We start from the raw sequence: 21,904 nt of genomic DNA, 5'->3' as shown, positions 1-21,904 counted from the left end.
TACTTTATCCCACTTTTGTTCCCCCAGATTCCATGCATATGCCACACCATTGTCCCCTTCTCTAACAACTTTTGTCTGGCCATCACTGGTTCCTGATCATCATATCATAACGTACATTACAAAATAACACTTGTGACAACAATTTTGCAGCTTTGTTGAAGATTTAACATTAAGATACGGAAAGAGTTTAACATCTCATGTTTTCTAAATTGGACTAATTTTGTTCTCTAGACACAAAACGATTTGCCTTGGTATTGAATAATACAACAATATCAACAGCACATGTTGATTTTAATATAAATCACTTTAATACTTGGACTTCAAAATGAGGAAACCTCTCTTCCATCCAATAATGGGTAAGGCACCATCTATCAGACATTACAATATTAGAACTGGACTTGAGATAACATTGAGTAAATTAGTTCTTGTGTAAGTACAAAGTTAGGATAAACCTGGAATCTGTAAAGCATCTAGCCCTGGTAATTCTTCCAATTTCAATCCTCCAACTCTCTTCCTGATACAAATTACAAAACACAATATGTATATTATTCAAGGGTGACAAGTGGTTGACGTGAAAAGGCCAAACAACTCTTTTCGTGAAAGGTATCTAAAGTCTAAACAAACAGAAAGGTATCTAGAAAAATGTGGGTGTGGGGGGGAGGAGAAGAAAAAAACAGAGGAAAAGAAAGATCTCCATATAGTCCATATAAATAGAATATGGTTGGCTTTAGAAAAGTAAGTCATAGAAACTAAATGTGCAACTAGAACAAACCAACCATATCCCAGCCCTTGTCCAACCTGGTCTTTTGAAAGGCTTAGACAGCTCTTTTTGTGACTTGGATTAGTATTGGATTGAGAACTCCAACCCATTTCCTATTTGGGCTGGGCTTGGGTAGAGATGTAAAGCAACCAAAGCCCAAGTAGAACCTGATTACTATATTGTAAATTAATAATTATCTAAAATATTATTAAACCTGAATTTGGAAAAAATTAAAAAATAAAAAAACTTAGTTTGGGATGGTTGAGTTAAGGGTCAAACTTGAATTAAACCCACCAAGTCGCAACCCTTGTCAAATAGGCAAAATTGACATGATAAGAAACATCTATGAAAACAACTAAGGAAGAAACAAGTAAATTTACAATAATTGTAGGCTTTTATATTCAGAATCAACATATCTTCATACCATAGTTACGGATGAACTAACTAAACTCACTGAAAAACTAAGATTTACGGTGTATAATCCTTACTGTGATGATATTCATTTAATTGGTGAAGATAAAGCAAGGTTAAATTTACATTAGAGATATGGGTGGAAAAACCATAAATTAACAGGATTAAGATATGTAGGACTAGAATTAAATGTACTGAATGTAACTTCAGCATGCTAGGAAATATGAATGGAAAATAGTGAACATTAAAGATCAAGACATACCAAAGGAAACAATGATTCAATACTTGACAGAGTGGAATGACAAAATATGATTCATACCACCAACCACAAGTAGTCGGGACAAGGCTTTGTGGAGTTGATAAACTACCTATATACCAATGTTCATATCATAAAACTATGAGTTGCTGAATGCAGAAACTCGTCTCATGTGTAGGTAACTAGCAAAGACATGAATTCAATTAAAATATACATATATAAGTGTGTGTGTGTGTGTGTATATATATATATATCAAACTCAAATGTGAAGTAAAGAAGATAGTAAGCAAGGCTAAGCAGAACTCGCTAAATGTCTTACAAGAAAAAATTACACACAAAAAAGGCGAAAAACATATCTATAAATTAGCAAAGAATCGAGATAGATCAACTAAAGACCTAAATCAAATTAAATGTACTAAGGATGTCCATAACACAAGATTAGTAAAAGAAAGAGACATATTAATTAGATGGAAAAATAATTTTCAAAACCTATTAGATGAGGAACATCCTAGAGAAGACGTAGAAGGAAATGAAGTCAACATAGGAATGACAAATAAAATCACCAACACATAGGTAGAGGGCACACTAAAGAAGATGGGGAGTAATAAAGTGGTAGGCCCAGCTAATATACCCATAGAACCTTGGAGAACACTAAGTGGTTAACAAAGTTTATTTGACAACATCCTAAAACAAGGCAAGATGCCACATGAGTGGAGGAAGAGTACAATATTACCAATTTACAAAAATAAAGGGCATATACAAAATTGTGGCAACTATAGAAGAATTAAATTAACGAGTCACACAATGGGAAAGGGTAATAGAACAGACTAAGAAAGGAATCCATGGTATCCAATACACAATACAATTCATGCCGAGAAGATCTACATTAGAAGCTAGACAATTAGTTGAATGTAGGATTAAGTAACAAGACTTACATATGGTCTTTATAGACTTAGAAAAAACGTATGATATAGTCCCAAGAGATATAATTTGGCGGGCTCTACAAAAGAAACAAATCCCCTCACAAATCATAAAAGGTATGCAAGATATGTACATGAACAGAAAAGGTAAAGTACACACCACATATGGTGAAACGATTGAGTTCTCCACAAATGTAGGATTGCACCAATGATCGGAACTAAGCCCAATATCTATTTGCTAAAATCTTAGATGAAATAACAAAAGAATTTTTTTTTTTGATAAGTAAGAAATAACATAAAAGGGCATTCAAAAGGGGAACGCATCCCAATTACAAAAGTGGAGCCGGGACTAAGGTCCCAAAGAATCCAAGAAAGTAATTAAATCATCAGAAGAAGAACAAAAGCTCCTCATCACATAATTGAAGAGAAAACGAAGAATGTAAAGTTTGATCATTGCCGTGGACGACTCTTTCCCTTCGAACATTCTACTATTTCTCTCCTTCCAAATGCACCACCATACACAATGTGGTACAATTCTCCAGAAATTTTGAATATCTCTTCTCACTCTACAACCTCTCCAAACATGAATTAACTCCTTAGTAGATCGTGGCATAACCCAACACATACCAAACAGCCCAACAATAAGATTCCAACAATCATTCGCCACAGGGCAATGCAAAAGGAGGTGATCAACGGACTCCTCATCATCCTTGCATAGACAACAACGATTAACGATACAATTGCCCCATTTCTCAAATTATCAATTGTCAGAATCTTTCCCCACACAGCAGTCCAAACAAAGAAAGCCACCCTAGTTGGAGCCATAGACCGCCAAATAGTTTTCCACTGGAAATCTCGATTAACAAAATTTGACAAGCATAAGAACAAGGATCTAACTTCGAAGCGACCGTGGGAAGAAGGAGCCCAAATTAAAACATCGTTACCTCTACCAACGCCCTCCTGCCGATACAGAAGATCCAGAAAAACACATACCTCGTCCATCTCCCAATCCTGAAAAGAGCACCGAAAATGCACATCCCATATAATCTCACTGCTATCAAGCCGATAACAATCAACTACATAGGTATGTTTATCAACAGCAATACTAAATAACCTAGGAAATGTACGAGAAAGAGGCTGATCCCCACACCAGAGATCTTCCCAAAACCAAATGCAACGACCATCATGGAGTTTGAATCTGAAATGAGCCGAAAAAACATCCCGTCCCTTCCGAATAGCCTTCCACTTCCCTACTCCTCCCGCCAGGGTAACCGGACATGTAGACCAACCTCCAGCCTCTTCCCCATACCTACAAGAGACTAACCTGCGCCAAGGACGATGTCTTTCCCTCCCAAATCTCCATAACCATTTACCCAGGAGAGCTTGATTGAAAGGAACTAAACGTCTTATACCAAGTCCACCCAATTTCAGGGGCTTACAAACATCCTCCCGTCTGACCAGGTGGTACTTGAACTCATCGCCCTTTCCTCCCCATAGGAAATCCCTTTGAATTTTTCCAATCCTATCTGCAATGGAACAAGGGATTTGGAACATAGAAAGAAAATAAGTGGGAAGGCTCGATAACATACTCTTGATAAGAGTAACTTTACCCCCTTTTGACAAATATTGCTTCTTCCAACCTGCCAATCTCTTCACATACCTGTCAATCACGGAATCCCAACTCCCCACTAACCTTGAAGAGACCCCTAGGGGCAGACCCAAATAAGGAATAGGGAAAGAACTCACCCTGCATCCAAGGACTGCAGCTAAAAAGGAAATATCCTGAACATTCCCTACTGGGACAAGCACACTCTTAGCCACATTGACCTTAAGCCCGGAAACTGCCTGAAAACAAGTCAATACACACCCCAAGTATCGAAGTTGAGAAACATCAGCAACGCAGAAAACCAGGGTATCATCTGCAAAGAGTAGATGAGAAATCTCCATCTGATGATCTAAATCTCTACCTACCCTTAAACCTGTTATAAACCCAAGATCCTCTGCCCTGCGCATAAGTCTACTTAACCCCTCCATAACAACAAGAAAAAGGAAAGATGACAAAGGATCTCCTTGTCTTATACCCCTAGAGCAACCAAAGAAACCAGCGGGAGAACCATTCACAAGAACTGAGAACTTGACAGACGAAAGACAGGTCTCGATCCACTTCCTCCATTTACTTCCAAACCCCATTCCTTGTAACAAATATAGGAGGAAATTCCAATTCACATGATCATATGCTTTCTCAATATCAAGTTTGCATAAAACTCCAGGAATACCACTCCGCAATCTGGAATCCACACTTTCGCCAGCAATAAGGACTGAATCAAGAATTTGCCGTCCACCTACAAAAGCGTTCTGAGAATCCGAAATAATCCCATCCATAACTTCCCTCATCCTTAAAGCAAGAACCTTAGCAATAAGTTTGTAAATACAACCCACCAAGCTAATAGGACGAAAATCCTTTATATCTGAAGCGCCTCCCTTTTTTGGGATAAGGGCAATGAATGAAGCATTAAGCGATTTCTCGAAAACGCCAGAAGAATGAAACTCCTGAAAAGTACCCATTACCTCATTTCTTACAACCGCCCAACTTTCCTTCAAAAATCGCATAGTAAAGCTATCAAGTCCCGGAGCTTTGTCCCATTACAACTTGATAAAGCTCTAAGAACTTCTTCTTTAGTGAAAGGATTCTCAATCCTCTCTCTATCAAACTCAGAAATAGCCTCAAAATGGAGACCATCAAGTTTGGGCCTCCAGACTAAAGGCTCAGTATAAAGCTTCTAATAATAAGAAGCAATACCGTTCCGCACCTCTTCCTCTCTCCACAACTCCTCACCATCCACCCGAATTCTTCCTATATGATTACTCCTCCTATGAGCGTTAGCTAACCGATGGAAGAATTTTGTGTTCCGATCACCTTCCTTTAGCCAAAGAGCCCGAGATTTTTGACACCATGAGATCTCCTCCATACTAGCAATCTCAGCAAAAACCGCTTGACAAGAGGCTCTCCTGGATCGTAGAAGTTCCACATCCCCCCCGCCTCCTCAAGATGATCAAGCTCAGAGAAATCAGCAAGAACTCTATTCTTCCTCCATCCCAGATTCCCGAAGACATCCTTGTTCCACTGCTTTTGAGCTAATTTGAGAGCCCTTAACTTCTTTGTAATGGTGAAACTGGGCGATCCTGAAACAGTAACTCCCTCCCACCAAGATCTGACTTTCCCTTGGAAATCTTCCGCACGCAACCACATATTCTCAAATCTAAACGGGGATCTTTGAGAACATAAACCCCCACAATCCAAGACCAAAGGAACATGATCAGAGGTAACTCTTTCTAACACCGCTTGAACAACATCCGGGAATTTCTCTTCCCAATCCCCAGAAATTAAGAATCTGTCCAGCCTTGAAAGAGTGATTGGATCCCTACCATTTAACCAAGTATAAGCTGCTCCTTCCATCGGTAAATCAACAAGAAGATGCTCATCAATAAAATCAGAAAAGTGATCCATTTCCAAAGATCTTCTCCCCCCTGTAGACCTCTCTGACGGGGACCTAACAGCGTTGAAATCCCCTCCCAGGCACCAAGGGGAAGACCACAATCCTTGGACATGGCAAAGCTCCTCCCAAAAGATAGGTCGCTCATCATCAACAACCGGTCCATAGACTCCAGTAAAAACCCACTTGAAGTTGTCCTCTTCCATCTTAAGCATACAAGATACAGAAAATCTCCCCATCCATACGTCCGTTCGAGATAACCACCTATTATCCCACATAACAAAAGATTTTCAAAACAAGATTCCTTGGTGCATAATGTTTGCGGATGATATAGTGCTCTTAGACACATCTAAAGAGAACCTAGCATTGAGAATTAGCCGAACTAAAACCAAGTATAAGGAGTGAAATTTTAATAAAGATTCCATCATTGATATTATAATATTAACACTTCAGACCCAAAAAAAATTACTCAAAACAACCATTTTCAATATCTAGGATCGATAATACAAAAGGATGGAGATAAAAGAATACCACATAGGATCAAAGGAAAATTTTATAGGACCGTTGTTAGATCGACTATATTGTATGGAGCGGAGTGTTGGCCCTAAAAAAGAAACCAGGGCAACACCTTTATGTAGTGGAAATGAGAATGCTAAGATGGATGAGCAGAGGGACTAGGAGAGAAAGGGTAACTAAAGAGAATGTGAGAAAAATTAGGGGTGGCTCCCACTAGAGAGAATGAATGAGAATGCTAGTTGTGATAGAAGATAAGGGACGGAAAAAACAACCAAAAATAACAGGTTATTAAAAATGATTTTTAAAAAACTAAATATAGTAGGTGAAATGGCATGTAATAGAAAGGATTGGAGAAAGAAAATTCATGTGGCCGACCCCATTCATATGGGATTAAGGCAAAGATGATGATGATGACGATGATGATGATGATGTGTGTGTGTGTGTATTACAGGCCGAACACCTCCAGAAAAATATGTTACAAGATTAGTAGTTGAATGACTCCTAAAAGAAAATGCTTAATATAAAAGGCAACTATTTAAAAGATTACTATTTAAAAGACTCCTAAAAGAAAATGCTTAATATATAAGGCAACTATTACACAAGAATGATTACTTCTACTTCACCTCGATAGTGAATGGTTATTATTAGCCGAGATATGATAGCCTAGAATCATGGGATGTGACTTACCATATTAGTAAAGATATGATAACCTAGAATCATGAAAATTGGCTCAATTTACTCACAAATTTAGGCAAAATAGTTGACTTTTTGGACTCTATTGAGAGTGTAGAGGCTTTTTGGCCTGGTGTAGCTTTTTTGGGATGTGTTTCCCATCTGAACGCTTTCTAACACTATCTTACTTTTAATTTTTAAAAAAAAAAAAGTTAGGCATAGAATCTGCAGTGATTTTATTTGGTTTCCTTTCTCTGTAATATACCAGAGCTGTGAATGAGTGATTATTCTCATTCAAGTCTACATATGTCTCTTGCATTTCTTCTTTGTATCAGAGCCATCACCTTTTCACAATGGATGACCCAAAACTTATGGGCCATAAGATTAACCATTATAAAATTAATTGGTTTTACACTTTAAACTACCAATTGATAAATAGCATACCTGCTGCCCTTGTACTGAGAAAGTTGAGAAGAATATGACTCGAGGTCCAGCAAGTCAGCTACCCTATCCTGATGTACTGTCCAAATACGCACAACTCCATCAGAACATGCTGTCACAAGATCACCATTATCCAAAAATTTGGTATCCCAAACACAACCAGGATGCTCTATGCTCTGAACACAAACTCCATCTGAACAGAACAAGATTTTCCCGGTAAAGAAACAATGATTCAATATCTAAATCTCATGATTAATGAAAACAAAAATTAAAACTTCAGCACTTCGTGATTACAAACTAATTCATTACAGGCAGTCAGGAACAGAATTAGTATCAATGTCAAGATGGAACTATGGGTACTTTCTAATTATTTCCAATGGCAAGGATGAAATAGTTGAAACATTTTGCTCCATAAACAGGCCTGCTAGTGTGATTGTTGGAAGGAAGCTTATAGAAAGCTTTTCCTGAAACAATAGTTCTACTACTACTATGTAACTATGCCATCTAACATTAATCATATCCTAATCAGTCATCTCAAGAAACCATTTCAAACCGAAAAGATAGTATTACTTATTATAGAAGCTTAAGGAAGTGCATGACAATCAATCTAGCTTTCTCAAGCATTGCAGTACCAAACCAAAAGCCTAGTCAAAAAATAAAAATAAAGGCCTCCACAAATTTTAATTAGCTAAACAAGCTTGTGCCCACCAAAAATATAATATTTAGATTCAAAACCAAACCCATAACCTTTCCAAGAAGTCGACAAGTTTTTTTTTTCAAAAGATAAAAAATTTAAGAAGATCAAGGCAGAATATCAATAACCTTTCCATATCTTTGCAAAACAATCCTCACTTCCACTGACAATAAGCCCAGAAGCATGTGAATCAACAGAATAGACAATAGAAGTGTGACCAACCATCTCCATTAAAACTTCTCCACTAATTGCCCATAACCTGATAGAACTGTCATCATAAGACCCCAACAAGAATAATTAGTAAATGACAAAATCTAACACGAGGACAAGAATGTTATCTATACTATGAGTGAACTAGTGAAGTGGAGTAGAGTATCTTTGCAATCATCACCAGAAAAGTGCTCCTAAAATCATAGCAAATAAGTCTCTTTATCTCTCTTTGTCCGCAGAACGCACGCACATATATAGTTGATATACATTATATTTGAAATACACACTCATAAATCTTGTTCTTTATTTATCTCCTTTTGTATCATGTTTTGTACACAAACACCAAGCACGCATATATCTTAGAGAAACAGACCACAACTTGGATATTTCTTGCTGTGAACTTTATCAGTATCTGTCATTGTGATTTTTATTTGATTTTTTTTTTTTCACCAACCGTTCTAGGATTTTAAATTAGTTGCTCTTGTATCTGTTTTATTGTAATATTCATCGGTATTTGTATCCATTGATTCAGGATTTGTTTGATTTACAGTAGATTACAGTTTGATCTGCAAATTCTAAAATTTATGGGCAGTGTCGAAGATATCATATTAAATTTCTAATAATTGATTGCAATCAAAAACCTTATTTGTTGATGCACTTCAGTTTCCTGATGTGTAATGAACACATGATATTTTATATACACACACACACACACACATATATTGCTTATTCATAGTTACTTGGTAAAAGGACTATAAAGAATCTGGCTGTAAAAGAATTCATAAATTCAGGATATTTGACTGTATCATTGCCCATACCCAAGGTTCGACGGGATAAGAAGTGGATTTGTGACAAGTTTACAGTCAATTGTATAATTATGTAAAATATTTATTATACATTATTATTCTAATGGAAAAAAATAAAAATAATAAAAAAGACCATAAAACTAGATATGAACATTAACCAACTTGTGGACACTAAATGAAAAGGATAAGTTGAAAGAAAATGGAGAAGTATATAATATTTTTCTCAAGTGATAATGATAACCACAGGAATGGGGTAGGTGAAGTAGTAGACCACTATATGAAACGAAGTTGCAGAAGTTCAAAGACAAGGAGATAGATCCATAGTTATTAAAATTGTAATATCTACAAGTGTATTGAATATAATACATGCACGTGCTCCATAGGATGCCTAAGACGAAACTATAAAAGATATATTATGTAAGTCATTAGATGAAATAATACAATATATAACTAGTCATGAAATTATTTTTATAGAAGGTGACTTTAGTAGACATGTGGGAGTTAAGCGAACATGAAACAGAAAAATTCATGGAGGACATAGTTTTAGAGAAAGATACGAGACAAGGGAAACATTCTTAGATTTCGTAAAGGCATATGACTTAGCTATAGCAAATACACAAGAAGAGAAGAGAAAAGAAAAAACATTTAATTACATTTAAAGTGGCATGAATAAATCATAAATTGATAATTGTTTAAATAGAAGAAACAAATGGGTCTCATGAAAAGATTGTAAGGTAATTCTAACAGAATCTAGCAAACCAAAGTCCACTATTAATATTAGACTCGTTGATCAAAGGATCTAAATATCAAAAAATATAAAAATAACATTAGAATTTAAAAGGTGGAAAGAACTGAAAGATAACAAAGAGATAACACAGAGGAAAAATATTCCAGGAAACAAAATGGAATTGGAATGCGAACATAAATAATTTGTAGTCAAAATTATAGATTATATTAGGCATATCGTGAAGGAAACTTTGGGAGAGACCAAAGAGAAGAAATTCATCAAGCAAGAAACATGGCGGTGGAGTAATGAAATACAACAAGTAATACAAAATGACAAAATGGAATGGAAATGAAGTAACAAGCAAAAAAAATTAGAAAAACATAAGAAATTATAAATATGCTAAGAAGAGGGTTAATAATACTAAATAAAATGCATTAAATGGTTGTAATGAAAATTTAGGTGTAAAAGAGGGTGAAAAAACTATTTGCTAGTTGGAAAAAAGTAGATGAAAAAACTATTTACAGGTTGGCAAAAAGTAGATTTTGGTTAATTAAAAATATGGATCAAGTTAGATGCATTAAGAACATAGACCAAACAATATTTGTTAAGGGGAATGATCTAATTTAATTGTCACCGCCTGGCCTCTCTTGCTACTATTGGGCCTATTCTCTTTGTTAATCACCTCTTGCATTCTTGCTAATTGTTCTTTTTCTCCAACTCATAATAAAATGGTAACATTAATAGAATTGAAATTTCAACAGATATTAAATAGGAAATATCATAGAGATTAAGGAAAGAATCCAAATCCAATAAACAATTTGGATTTATGCTAGAAAAATCCACTGGGGAAACCATCTACTTAATAAGACAATTAGTAAGAAATTGTACAAGTCAACAAAAGATTTACACGTGATTTTCATAAACTTAAAGATGGCATGTGGACCTTACAAAAAATATGGATTCCTTAAAAACTAATAAAAATTATTCAAGATATGCATACAGATACAAAGACTGATGCGAAGAAAGAGATGGAAAATTTACCCGTCATGTGATGCAGAAAGAATTCCCAAACCAGGCATCACAGCCAAGCCTCGAACCGTATCTGCAAAAGAACTTATTGAAGCACATGCATTGACAAAATCCTTCAAGTAAGCAAAAAGACGAAATAATTCATGTAATGTTGACCTCTAAAAAGTTTAGCCACGATGAATCACCCTATAAAAGTGGTAGTCTGGGAAGTTGGGGAGAGAAAAGACCAAGTTAGCACTACTCAGGATAGACAAAGGATAATAGAACGTGAAGACTGTCTCAGAGTGAATGAGTCTCTTCTGATAGGGGTATTCAACCCTCTTGTACTCACACCCACCCATCAATTCTTTTGTACTCCTCAAATTAACTGCATAAGAAATATCTGGTCTTGTGATTGTCAAATAAACAAAGCTCCCAACTGGTCGTCTATATGTCGAAGGATCAGAGAGTAGTTGGCCTTAATCTTTTTTTAAACTTGACATTAATTTCAAGTGGAGTATGTACTGGAGTTGAGTGCTCGAGTCCAGCCAAAGCAATAAGCTTTTTGGCATATTTGTGTTTATTAATAAAAATTCCATTACGTGACTGATGCACTTCAAGGCCTAGGAAATACATGAGGTTTCCAAGATCCTTCATGTGGAATGAAGAGTGTAAAGAAGCCAGTAGTTGTTAAATGCCTACTATATCTGTACCAGTGATGATGATGTCATCCACATATACAAGGAGAATGGTGATACCAGTTTCACGACGACTAAGAAACATAGAAGGATCATTGGTACTCTGATTAAAGCCAAATTGACAAATAGTGTTACCAAACTTTTCAAACCAGGCTCGTGGCACTTGTTTCAGGCCATAAAGAGACGTCGTAGATGACACACATCTGATGTGGAATTGCTTCTGACACCAGGTGTAAGTCTCATAGAGACTTCTTCTTTCAGATCACCATGTAAGAAGGAATTTTTTTTCATCCATTTGAAAAAGAGGCCAAGATTGAGAAGTTGCAATAGCAAGCACTGTACGAACCGTTGTCATTTTTGCCACAAGAGCAAAAATCTCTTCATAATTAATCCTAATCTCTTGCCAATTCCCGAGAGCGACCAAACGAGCTTTATATCGATCTAAGGAACCATCAGATCTAAGTTTAACAGAGTAAACCCATTTGCAACCAATTGGTTTGTGACCAAGAGGACAAGGAACAATATCCCAAGTATGATTCCTCTATAAAGCTTCCAATTCTTCCTTCATAGCTTGTTTCCAACATGAATGTTGTATGGCCTGTGAATATGAGTTGGGAATATATTTTGATGACAGAGTGGTCATGAGAATTAGGCGATCGGGAGGTTTGGTTTGGCGAGTTGATCTTCAAAGAGGAGGTGGTTGTGGACTTGGATCAGGAGATGGAGAGGAGTCACGATTAGGACCTTCTTCTGCACCTATTGTTGTTTTACCTCGTCGCTTATAAACCAACCTAGGTTTAAACCTTGTGAAAATGGAAGGATTACTACTAAAGTCATGAAGATAAGAAAAGGAGGACAGAGGACAAGGGACATGAGTATTTTGAAAGAAATATTGTTTTTCAACAAAGACAACATTATGAGAGGCACGAATGCGACGGACAGAAGGATCATAACACAAAAAACCTTTTGATGAGATGCATGCCCAAGAAATGCACAACGAGCAGATTGCGCAGATAATTTGTTTCAATCTTTTGCAGGTAGATGGACATAACAAACACAACCAAAAACACGCAGTTGGTTATAGTTGGGATGAGCTTGATGCAAGAGAAAATATGGAGATTGATGATGAAGCTTTGGAGAAGGCAATCTATTGATAAGATGACCAGCTGTGGAAAGTGCTTCCACCCAAAATAAGAGGGTACTGATACATCAAGAAGTAGGGTCCGAGTAACATCCAAAAGATGCCTATTTTTCCTCTCGGCTACTCCATTTTGTTGAGGAGTAGATGGACAAGTTCGCTGGTAAATGATTCCTTCATTTTGAAGATAATTTTGAAATTCATTTTTCATATATTCGCCTCCGGAATCGGAACGAAGAATTTTGACGGATGTGGAAAATTGATTTTTTAGGTAAGCCAAAAATCGCTTAAAGACAAAAAAAAAAAACTCCAGATTTAGAATGCAAAAAATAAATCCATGTGTGTCGACTATAATCGTCGCTGAAGGAAACAAAATATTTGTAACTTGAATGAGAGGGAAATGGAGCATCCCCCAAAACATCAGTATGAATCAAATCGAAGCATTTTGTAGTAATATCACCATGAATTTGAAAAGGAAGAGTCTTACTTTTACCCAATTTACAACTACTACAATCAAATGAGACATCATTGAAAGAAACAGGGTATTTATTAGAAAACAAACCGGATTTCAACAAGAACAACAATCTTTTGGCATTAGGATGCCCCAATCGTTTATGCCACATCTGATATGACGTACAAGAAGAAGGACAAAATAACGAAAATAAAGCTTTACTCCTGGGATGCTAAACAAGCTTAAAGGAAACAACCTTCCACGTTTAGGTCCCTTACTGATCACTTTCCCCGACTCTTGATCCCACACAATACGTCCAGATGTAGAAAATGAGACTTTGCAGTTGTTATCAACCAATTGACCTACAGATATAAGATTAGAGGTCAAACGTGGTGTATGATAGACATTATGTAATGGCAAAGAATGAGGGATATCACCAACTAACTTAATGGGAAGATGTTCTCCATTAGCAGTATGAATTTGCACATGTCCCACATATGGTTTCACATTAGTGAGATGTGTTGAGGAAGAAGTAATGTGATTGGAAGCACCAGAATCAACATACCAAATAGATGAGGAGGTAGTTTTACCTGTGAGACCAAGAGCAGAAAATGCATAATGAATCATTTGTTGCACTACCTCTGGAGTTAAGGAACTAGAAGCAGTAAAAGCTTGAGGAGGCTGCATAGTCGTAGCAGCAGAGAGAGAACCCACTGCGGTGGTAGCATTGAAAGCCCGGGATGTTCGATTTTGAGGTCGCTTACGACAATCAACAATCAAATGTCCAGACTTCTTACAGTAATTGCAGAATTTTTTCTGACACTGATTGGCTATATGCCCAAATTCCTTACAACTATAACATTGTATTTTGCTCAAATCCCTTCCTTTAGCCTGAGCTGCTTAAGCTACTTCCAGTGGATTAGCGCCAACACCCCCTTTTGTTCAATTGCAGCTTGAGCCAAACAACGTTGTTCTTTTCGGAGAAGTTCACCAAAGCACATATCCAATGATGGAGAAGGATCTCTAGCCATCAGATTTGAGCGAATGGATTCAAAATCACATCTCAATTTCATAAGAAACTGATCTCTTTGAGTAATTTCATACACTTTTTGAAGAGATGGTAGCCCCTCACTTGGGACAGTAGCATAAATTAGTTGCTTATATTCAGCCCAAAGATTCATGAATCCAGAATAGTAGTCTTGAATTGACATATTCCCTTGGGAATATTCAGTTATGTTCAATTCAAGCTGAAAACGCCTCATAGAGTTTTCTTGATTGTAAACTTTTTTTAGATAACCCCACGTATCTTTAGCATTGGGCTGCAAATTGAGTACAATATTAGAATCTACTGAGCTTAAAATCCAACTAATTATCTTGGCATCATTAAACTCCCATTTAGCTATGCTAGCATTTTTAGTCCCAACTTTTGGTTCTGGGATTGAACCATCTATATGTCCCCACAATTCTTTCCCTTTAACAAACATACGGAATTGAAACTCCCAAGATAAATAATTCTTCCCATTAAATTTGATGGGCAAGATTTCTGACTTTTCTGACATTCTAAAAAAAAAAACTTCAAAAGAGACTCAAACAAAAGAGAAAAGATGAATGAGAACCTGAGATGATGCTAACTGCAATTTTTTACTGCAACTCAAACCAAGATTGTCACCAAAATGCTGCAACTCCTTAGAAACAAGACACCATAGTTTTTAACAAAAACTGTAATGTATCTTATCAAAAGAAACTTAGAACGTCTTTTGTATCAAGCTAGGCTCTGATACCATGACAAGACGAAGAGAACAAAGAGAATTTCTAGAGATAACTTGTCTTCTTTCCCTTCGGAAGACTTCCTTTATATAATAATATTTACTATTCCATACAAGGAATGCTTACAACAATCATATCCCAAGATTTTGGGTATCCACAAATAATATTCCTAACTACAAGCAATCTGTAAATCATCTGAATTGGAATGGAATCCCTACTTATAAGCTATCTTACAACTCATCAAATCATCTAATTTTGGTATGCAGATCACCTCCTCTGATACCTCTGATATCTAGGCCACGTATTTGGACTGAGAAAGAAGGTACCCTTACGAGAAGAGGCAACTTCAATGCCAAGAAAATGGCAGTGTGGACTAAGATCTTTCATCTCAAACTATTGTTGCAAACAGCTTCAAGAGAGCAATACCATCTGTTTCATCACCAGTCAAAATCATTAACATATATGAGGAGAGTAATAGAACTAGCAGAAGTAGAGTGAAGAAAAAGAGTTGAGTCATGATCACTAGGATGAAAGTGCAAGTCACATATCAATGTATAGAGAACTTCCTAGACCAAGTCCTAGGAGCTTATTTGAAACTATACAACATATTTTTGAGTTTACACACCTCCCAAGGACTGTGGGAAAGACCAGTAGGAGGAGCTATATAAACTTATTTGGCCAAACCCCTATTTCAAAAAGCATGTTTGACATCCATCTGCAAAAGGCCCCAATGACGAATAGCTGCGACAACAACCAATGTGCATGTAGTCATCAACAGGTTCAAAAGTCTCATAATCTATACCATACTCCTCTATAAACCCCCTTGCAACCAGGCAAGCTTTATACCTCTTTACGGAACCATCAGACTTGGTCATAATTTCAAAGACCCACCTAGAACCAACTGCACGCTTATCAGGAGATAAAGGCACCAAGTCCCACGTACCAGTCTTATGCAATGCAAAAAAAAACTCCTCATCCATTGCTAGTTATCTCTAAGGATCAAGAACAAGCCTCCTTATAGGAGTTAGGTTGAAAAAGAGCATGAACAGATGCCAAAAAGGAAAAAAAATTAGCAAAATGATAAGAATTAAGGAAACCAAAACCTTCAAGACACTTAAAACACACTAAGATAGCGAGGAGGTGCAGGATCCACAGTGTGAATTAGCTGAGAGAGATAGAGAAGATGTACCTACAGAAGAGACGGTTGCATTCCTAAAGATTTAGGCGGTGAATGTCATTAAGTGCCTTTCTTGATCTGCTACAATCTGATGGCATTCTGCAGCCCTCCTGTGCAGAAACTCCTTAGTAAAATGGCATTGCTAAGCGAAAGCATAAGCACATCATGGAGATTGTCTGTTCTCTTCTGTTATCCGCTAGTGACCCTAGTATCTTTTGGATGGAAACTATTCTTATCGTTCATATTATACCAACTGGTATTACATCTAGTATTTCTCCTTTTGAATATTTATGTGGCAAGCCTCTTGATTATTTCTCATTGAAGGTTTTTGGTTCCATCTGTTTTGTTCTTCTTGCTAAAGTTATATTTGCTTGTTCTGCTACATGTGTCGTCTCTCTTGGATATGGTGAGGGACGAAAAGGATATCGATATTATGACTTGTATATGTTTTGTTATGTGGTGTTCCTCGAGCACATTCCTTTCTTCTCTCTTCCAATTACTCTTAGTATCCTAAGTAAATCTGACATACTCCATATTGATCCCTTTCCTGACATACTCCATATACCATCTCCACCACCTATTCTTCCCTTGGCTATTGTTCCACCACCTATTATTAATACCTACTCTCGCAAATATATTTGTCTCTACTGCCGGTACATGTGTCTCTCTCGTCTGATTCTCCATTGCATTCTGACAATGTGGATATCGCACCTCACTACATAAGTGTCCTGATCGCTTTCGTTTTTCTAGTTCTTGTTATTCTACAATTTTTTGTTCCTTTTTAGCATCTATTCATTCTCTTTCTGAACCTACTCCTATAAGGAGGTCGTTGATGATCCTCATTAGTAACAGGCAATGGATGAGGAGCTTTCTGCTTTGCATAAGACTCGTAAGTGGGAATTGGTGCCTTCACCCCTAATAAACTTGCAATTGGTTTCATGTGGATCTATAAAATTAGGACCAAGTCTGACGGTTACGTAAAGAGGTATAAAGTCCACCTTGTTGCTTGGGGATTCACATAGGAGTACAACATTGACTATGAGGAGACTTCTACTCCTATTGCCAAAAAGACCATTGTTCTCACCTTAACTCTTGTTGCTACTATTCGTCTATGTAGCCTTTCAGAAATGGATGTCAAAATTGACTTCTATAATGAGGATTTGGGAAGTTTATATGGTTCCACCTCCTGGACTTTCTCATAATCCTAGGGAGTTGTGCAAACTCAAAAAAGCATTGTATGATCTCAAACAAGCTCCTAGGGCTTGATTTGAGAAGTTTGTACAGTGTTATGTGACTTAGGCTTTCATCCAGTGATCTTTGATTCAACTCCTTCTCTAGTTGTATTATTCCCCTCTGGTTGTATCATTCTCTTCTGATATATTGATGACATGATTCTGACTGGTATTGACACAAATAGCATTGCTCTCTTGAAGTCACAATTACAGCAACAGTTCGAGATGAAAGATCTTGGCCCTCTTCACTATTTCCTTGGCATTGAAGTTGCCTCCTGATGTAGGACAAAGGACAGGCTCAAATAGAAGAAAGTAAATAAGAGTTATGAGCTGCAAATTCAGGAACAAAGCTAAGATTCGGGGTTGTTAGTAGAAAAGAAGGATTGAAATTAACAAAGAACAGCCTATTGGAATCACTCCAATAGGACCTAGGTATCACACCTAGAGAAGGCCTCACACCCTCAAAATTTGTGAATCACTCACAAAGAAATCTCAAAGGATAATTTTATTCAATCATTCGCTGAGTATTCAGAGTTACATAGTATCCTTTTTCTAATAAAGACGACCCTTGGATTACCCTACAATGGAGGTAATCAAAAGTTGACTCTAACTTAATAAAGTAACAAATAACTTAATTGATGCAATTTAATCTAATTATGCAATTTACCAAAACAAGATAATCAAAAGTTGACTCTAACTTCATAAAGTAACAAATAACTTAATTGATGCAATTACCAAAATAATGAAATTTGACCAAACCCCCTAATTATGCAAGACTCCAAGTGGACCCCCCATCGTCTAGCATTTGCCAAATTAAGGTTTGACCCTTAGAACCCTCCTTGCCACACCTTTTATATACTTTAAAAGGCTGATGTCACTGTTCTCTACCACCTCCTCTCCTAAAAGCTATCCTTTCTCAATCCATGTATGCTTTGGATGTTACTCATAAACCTCATCACACAGATTCACGGACAGTTGAGACTCCCCTAGAGCTCAATGTTTGTTACGCTTCTTCTCTGATGGTATTCCCTTGGCTGATTCTACTTTGTATCAAGTTATAGTTTGAAATTTAGTGTATCTTACTGCTACTCTGCCATACAGCCTTTCTCAAAACCAATAATTTAAAGATCCAAGGTAGAAGTATTAAAAGATTAGAAGTATTAAAAGATTTAAAGTAACATCACCTCCAACTTAGTGCAAGGAATTCAACTTAGTAAAACAATTAGAAAAAGAAAAAAAGTGGGGGGGGGGGGGGGGGGGGGGGGGGGGGGCACGAGGCTCCCGCCATTGCAAGGTCTGAGGAGTCAAATGTACGCAGCTTTACCTTCGTATGCGAAGAGGCTATTTCTTGTTTCGAATCCATAACCTCCCGGTCATAATGGAGCAACCTTATCGTTGCACCAAGGTCCACCCTCAACAATTTAGTAAAACAATATTCCTATTAAAAATGCTTTTTGCCAATCCCAAGTCTTGACATATTATAATTGAACAAATTTATAAACGGAAAGGAGAAAGTTTCCTTCTTCTTTTTTCCTAGTTGGAACTTACAATTCCCACCCCCCCCCCCCCCCCTCGCTCTCTCTCTCTCTCTCTCTCCCCCTCTTTCTCTCTCAAAGGAATTGTTTGCACCTAGCAGGAATCGATCTTGAGACCTGATGCTTCATGAGGCACCAGGGACCAAGTCTTTTCCAACTAGGCCAACCCCTTTAGGTTGAGAAAGTTTCCTTTTTCTGCAAGAATTATTAAAAATTATAAATTCTAAAAGCAAGAATGTGTAATCAGAAATATTCAAAGGAAATATAATCATGTAGAAGAATGAGGCACAACAAACCTATATCTCAGGAAAAATGTGCCATTGAAAAAATATAATTTAAAAAACAAAAGTGTGCAATCAGAGTTATTCATCTCATGTAGAACATGGCAAAGCATACCAGTATGTCCGACAAAAGTGTGTGCACATGTCCTTCCTCTCCAAAGCTTTAATGTTGTGTCACTTGAACCTGGATTGCAATAGGAAGCAGTCAATATCTTCTATTCATATCCAAAGCAACTTGAAGTAAGGTATCCTAATGCAATATCCCTTACTTTCAGCTTCAGCAAAAAAGCTCTTTAATAGTTTGACAAGGTTTATAAAGTATAGAACATGGACTAAAGTAGATGGTTGAGATAATGAATAAGAAACAGATCCAAAAATTCGAAGGTTTGGGGGGAAGTTAACAAGAGAGACAAGGAGAAAATCCTCTGCAGTAAGACCTCAAAATCCATAGTTAGATAATGTTCGAATTACAAACTATACCTGTTACAAGCTCGCCTGAAGGCAACTTTATAACTGCCTGAATTGCTGCCTTATGAGCCTCCCAAGCATCAATAGTTTGAGTTTTCTTCCACCGTCTTAATGTACTACACAGTACCAGAAAGAAACAATATTGAGCATTGTGTAAAAGCAGCAAAATGGCCAAACAATCAAGAAGCAAGCAAATAAATACCAATATTAATGGGCAGCAGAGTAGTTGTATGCCTCCAGCAATCAACCATAAGCAAACTACAGCACATAAAAGTAGCACGAAAGAGACTCATACAGCAGCATTTTACATTAATTAAATCAAAACCTTAGCAAAGTAAATTAAACCATTGGCGTCACTACCTATATTAGTTACATTTATATTTTTACCCTTCTCAAAATTTAGCCTTTTTCTTCTGTTTTTTTATAAGTAAAATATCATCAACAGCATCCAAAATAGGTAACCCATGTGTAAGGGTACACAGAGACTATACAAAAGACAAAACAAAAAATCAAAAGTAAAAGAAAATTATATATCATCCAAATGACTCCAGAAAAGAATCTAAAGACACTGGAGGCCTCCCCCCACCCACCCCAAAAAAAAAAAAAAAAACAGGGAAGCACCCATCATCAGAACTTCAATTTCTACATGGAACCCTTCACCTCCTAAAAAATAGCAAATATTGCTCCTTCCAGACATTCCACATCACAAGGTTATCTTTCAGATTCTCCCATCCCTTCTTTGCTTGCAATCCCCTTGCGATGAGCAAACCAATCTTTTAGCATTCCCGCCAAAACCGTACAATACCACAAGAGGAAAAGAGAATGTACCATAGTTCCCTCACAGTGAAGAAGCAAATAATTTACACTCTCCCCGACCCTTTTGCACCAGCAACAACAATCCACAAGAACGTACTTTTCCCTCTTCGGTTTATCACTAGTTACAATAGCTTCTCAAACTGATCTTAACAAGAAACACCTCCTTCAAGAGACCTTTGGGTGCCCAATTGCCCTGCAACGGAAATCTGGGGCCCATCTATAGCATAGAAGCAACGAGTAAAAAAACATTGTAATTCTCCCTCAGCCATTCCAATAAATTGCATCCTCCCCCTACCCTCTGAGGCTCTGAAATAACATCTGGCTATCACAAATAAAACCACCTTACCTGAAATCTAGGCAACTTGAATTCTCCTTGCCGCATGCTGAGACCAGAGATGGTTAAATTGAAAGTCTTTCAAAAGTTCGTGGGTAAATTCTATGGGTCAGCACAAGGAAGATGAAATATATAAGACGACAAACACAATCTGGGGTTGTAATAGGGATCAGATTATGGATAACCTGCTAGTCAACTTACAAAGTTTTTAAGTTAGAAGAAGATTCCAGACTGAGAAAAATGAAGAAACTTAGAAGGTTTGAAAGAAGGCTAATCATTTCATTTCTCAGATATTGTGCAAAGAATAGAAAAACAATTTTAACAATCAAAAGCTTCCTCCTTGAAAGATTAAGAAGCCCTCATTGATCCTTCTAAGGAAAGGAGACTCCTATAGGGACTTTAAAGTTTTCCATCATTAGCACCCTTTTTTGTTGGGTTCTGTGTAGAAATTGTAAATCCATAGAGGAGATTATTGGTCTTTTGGACTCTCTGAACTCTTTTTTCTAATGCACATATAGAAACTCCTATAGGGACTCTTTGGACTCTTTTGAACGCTTTTTCTGATGCACATATTACTTATCAAAAATAAATAAAAGAGAGAGAGAGAGAGAGAGAGAGAGAGAGAAGTGAAGAAACTTAGAAGGCTTGAAAGAAGGCTATTCATTTCATTTCTCGGAAAATATGGAAAGAATAGAAAAACAATTTTAACAATCAAAAGCTTCCTCCTTTATATATTAAGAAGCCCTTGTTGTACCTTATGTTTTCCGAAATCTAAAAGGGATTTAAGTGGCATTCTACTTTTATAAGCTTCTTGATTCTTGTAGTTGTTAGAAGGTAAATTAGCCCGCCCTCTCCTTTGGGCTTTCCCTTTATTGCCTTGTTCTCCTATCCTCCGTTGAATATTTTTTTATCAAAGAAAATGTACAACTCTTCTGAAGCTAATCAACTTGCATACAACTTTGTATTCCTTTCTAAACAATCACATAGAACACACCATTCCCATTTGTCAGGGGAGAGACTACTCCTCTCTTGAGGAGATTGTTGATTTTATGAGCTCTTTGAATTCATAGGCTCCGTTTTGTCTTTGTATAG

At 36.9% G+C, this 21,904-nt stretch overlaps 1 protein-coding gene across 2 annotated transcripts in view; it reads right to left on the bottom strand.

The window, feature by feature from the left end:
- The window catches only part of LOC132300680 (uncharacterized), a 49,796-nt gene that overhangs the window by 26,529 nt on the left and 1,363 nt on the right, over nt 1-21,904 (bottom strand). For both annotated transcript variants that reach the window (XM_059797871.1, XM_059797872.1), the window contains exons 3-9: nt 19,675-19,778; nt 19,310-19,378; nt 10,949-11,009; nt 8,293-8,432; nt 7,474-7,663; nt 453-514; nt 4-92 (exon numbers count right to left, since the gene is read on the bottom strand). In XM_059797871.1, the coding sequence (XP_059653854.1) occupies nt 4-92; nt 453-514; nt 7,474-7,663; nt 8,293-8,432; nt 10,949-11,009; nt 19,310-19,378; nt 19,675-19,778 (715 nt within the window). The remainder of the gene's footprint in view (nt 1-3; nt 93-452; nt 515-7,473; nt 7,664-8,292; nt 8,433-10,948; nt 11,010-19,309; nt 19,379-19,674; nt 19,779-21,904) is intronic.

The sequence above is a fragment of the Cornus florida genome, unplaced genomic scaffold (assembly GCF_030987335.1).
Source record: "Cornus florida cultivar Cherokee Brave unplaced genomic scaffold, ASM3098733v1 CherokeeBrave_3.0.0_Hap2_Chr03, whole genome shotgun sequence".
NCBI classification, from domain to species: Eukaryota; Viridiplantae; Streptophyta; class Magnoliopsida; order Cornales; family Cornaceae; genus Cornus; species Cornus florida.
Note: the sequence above shows the minus strand (reverse complement) of the source record. Positions and strands in the feature narration are given on the sequence as shown.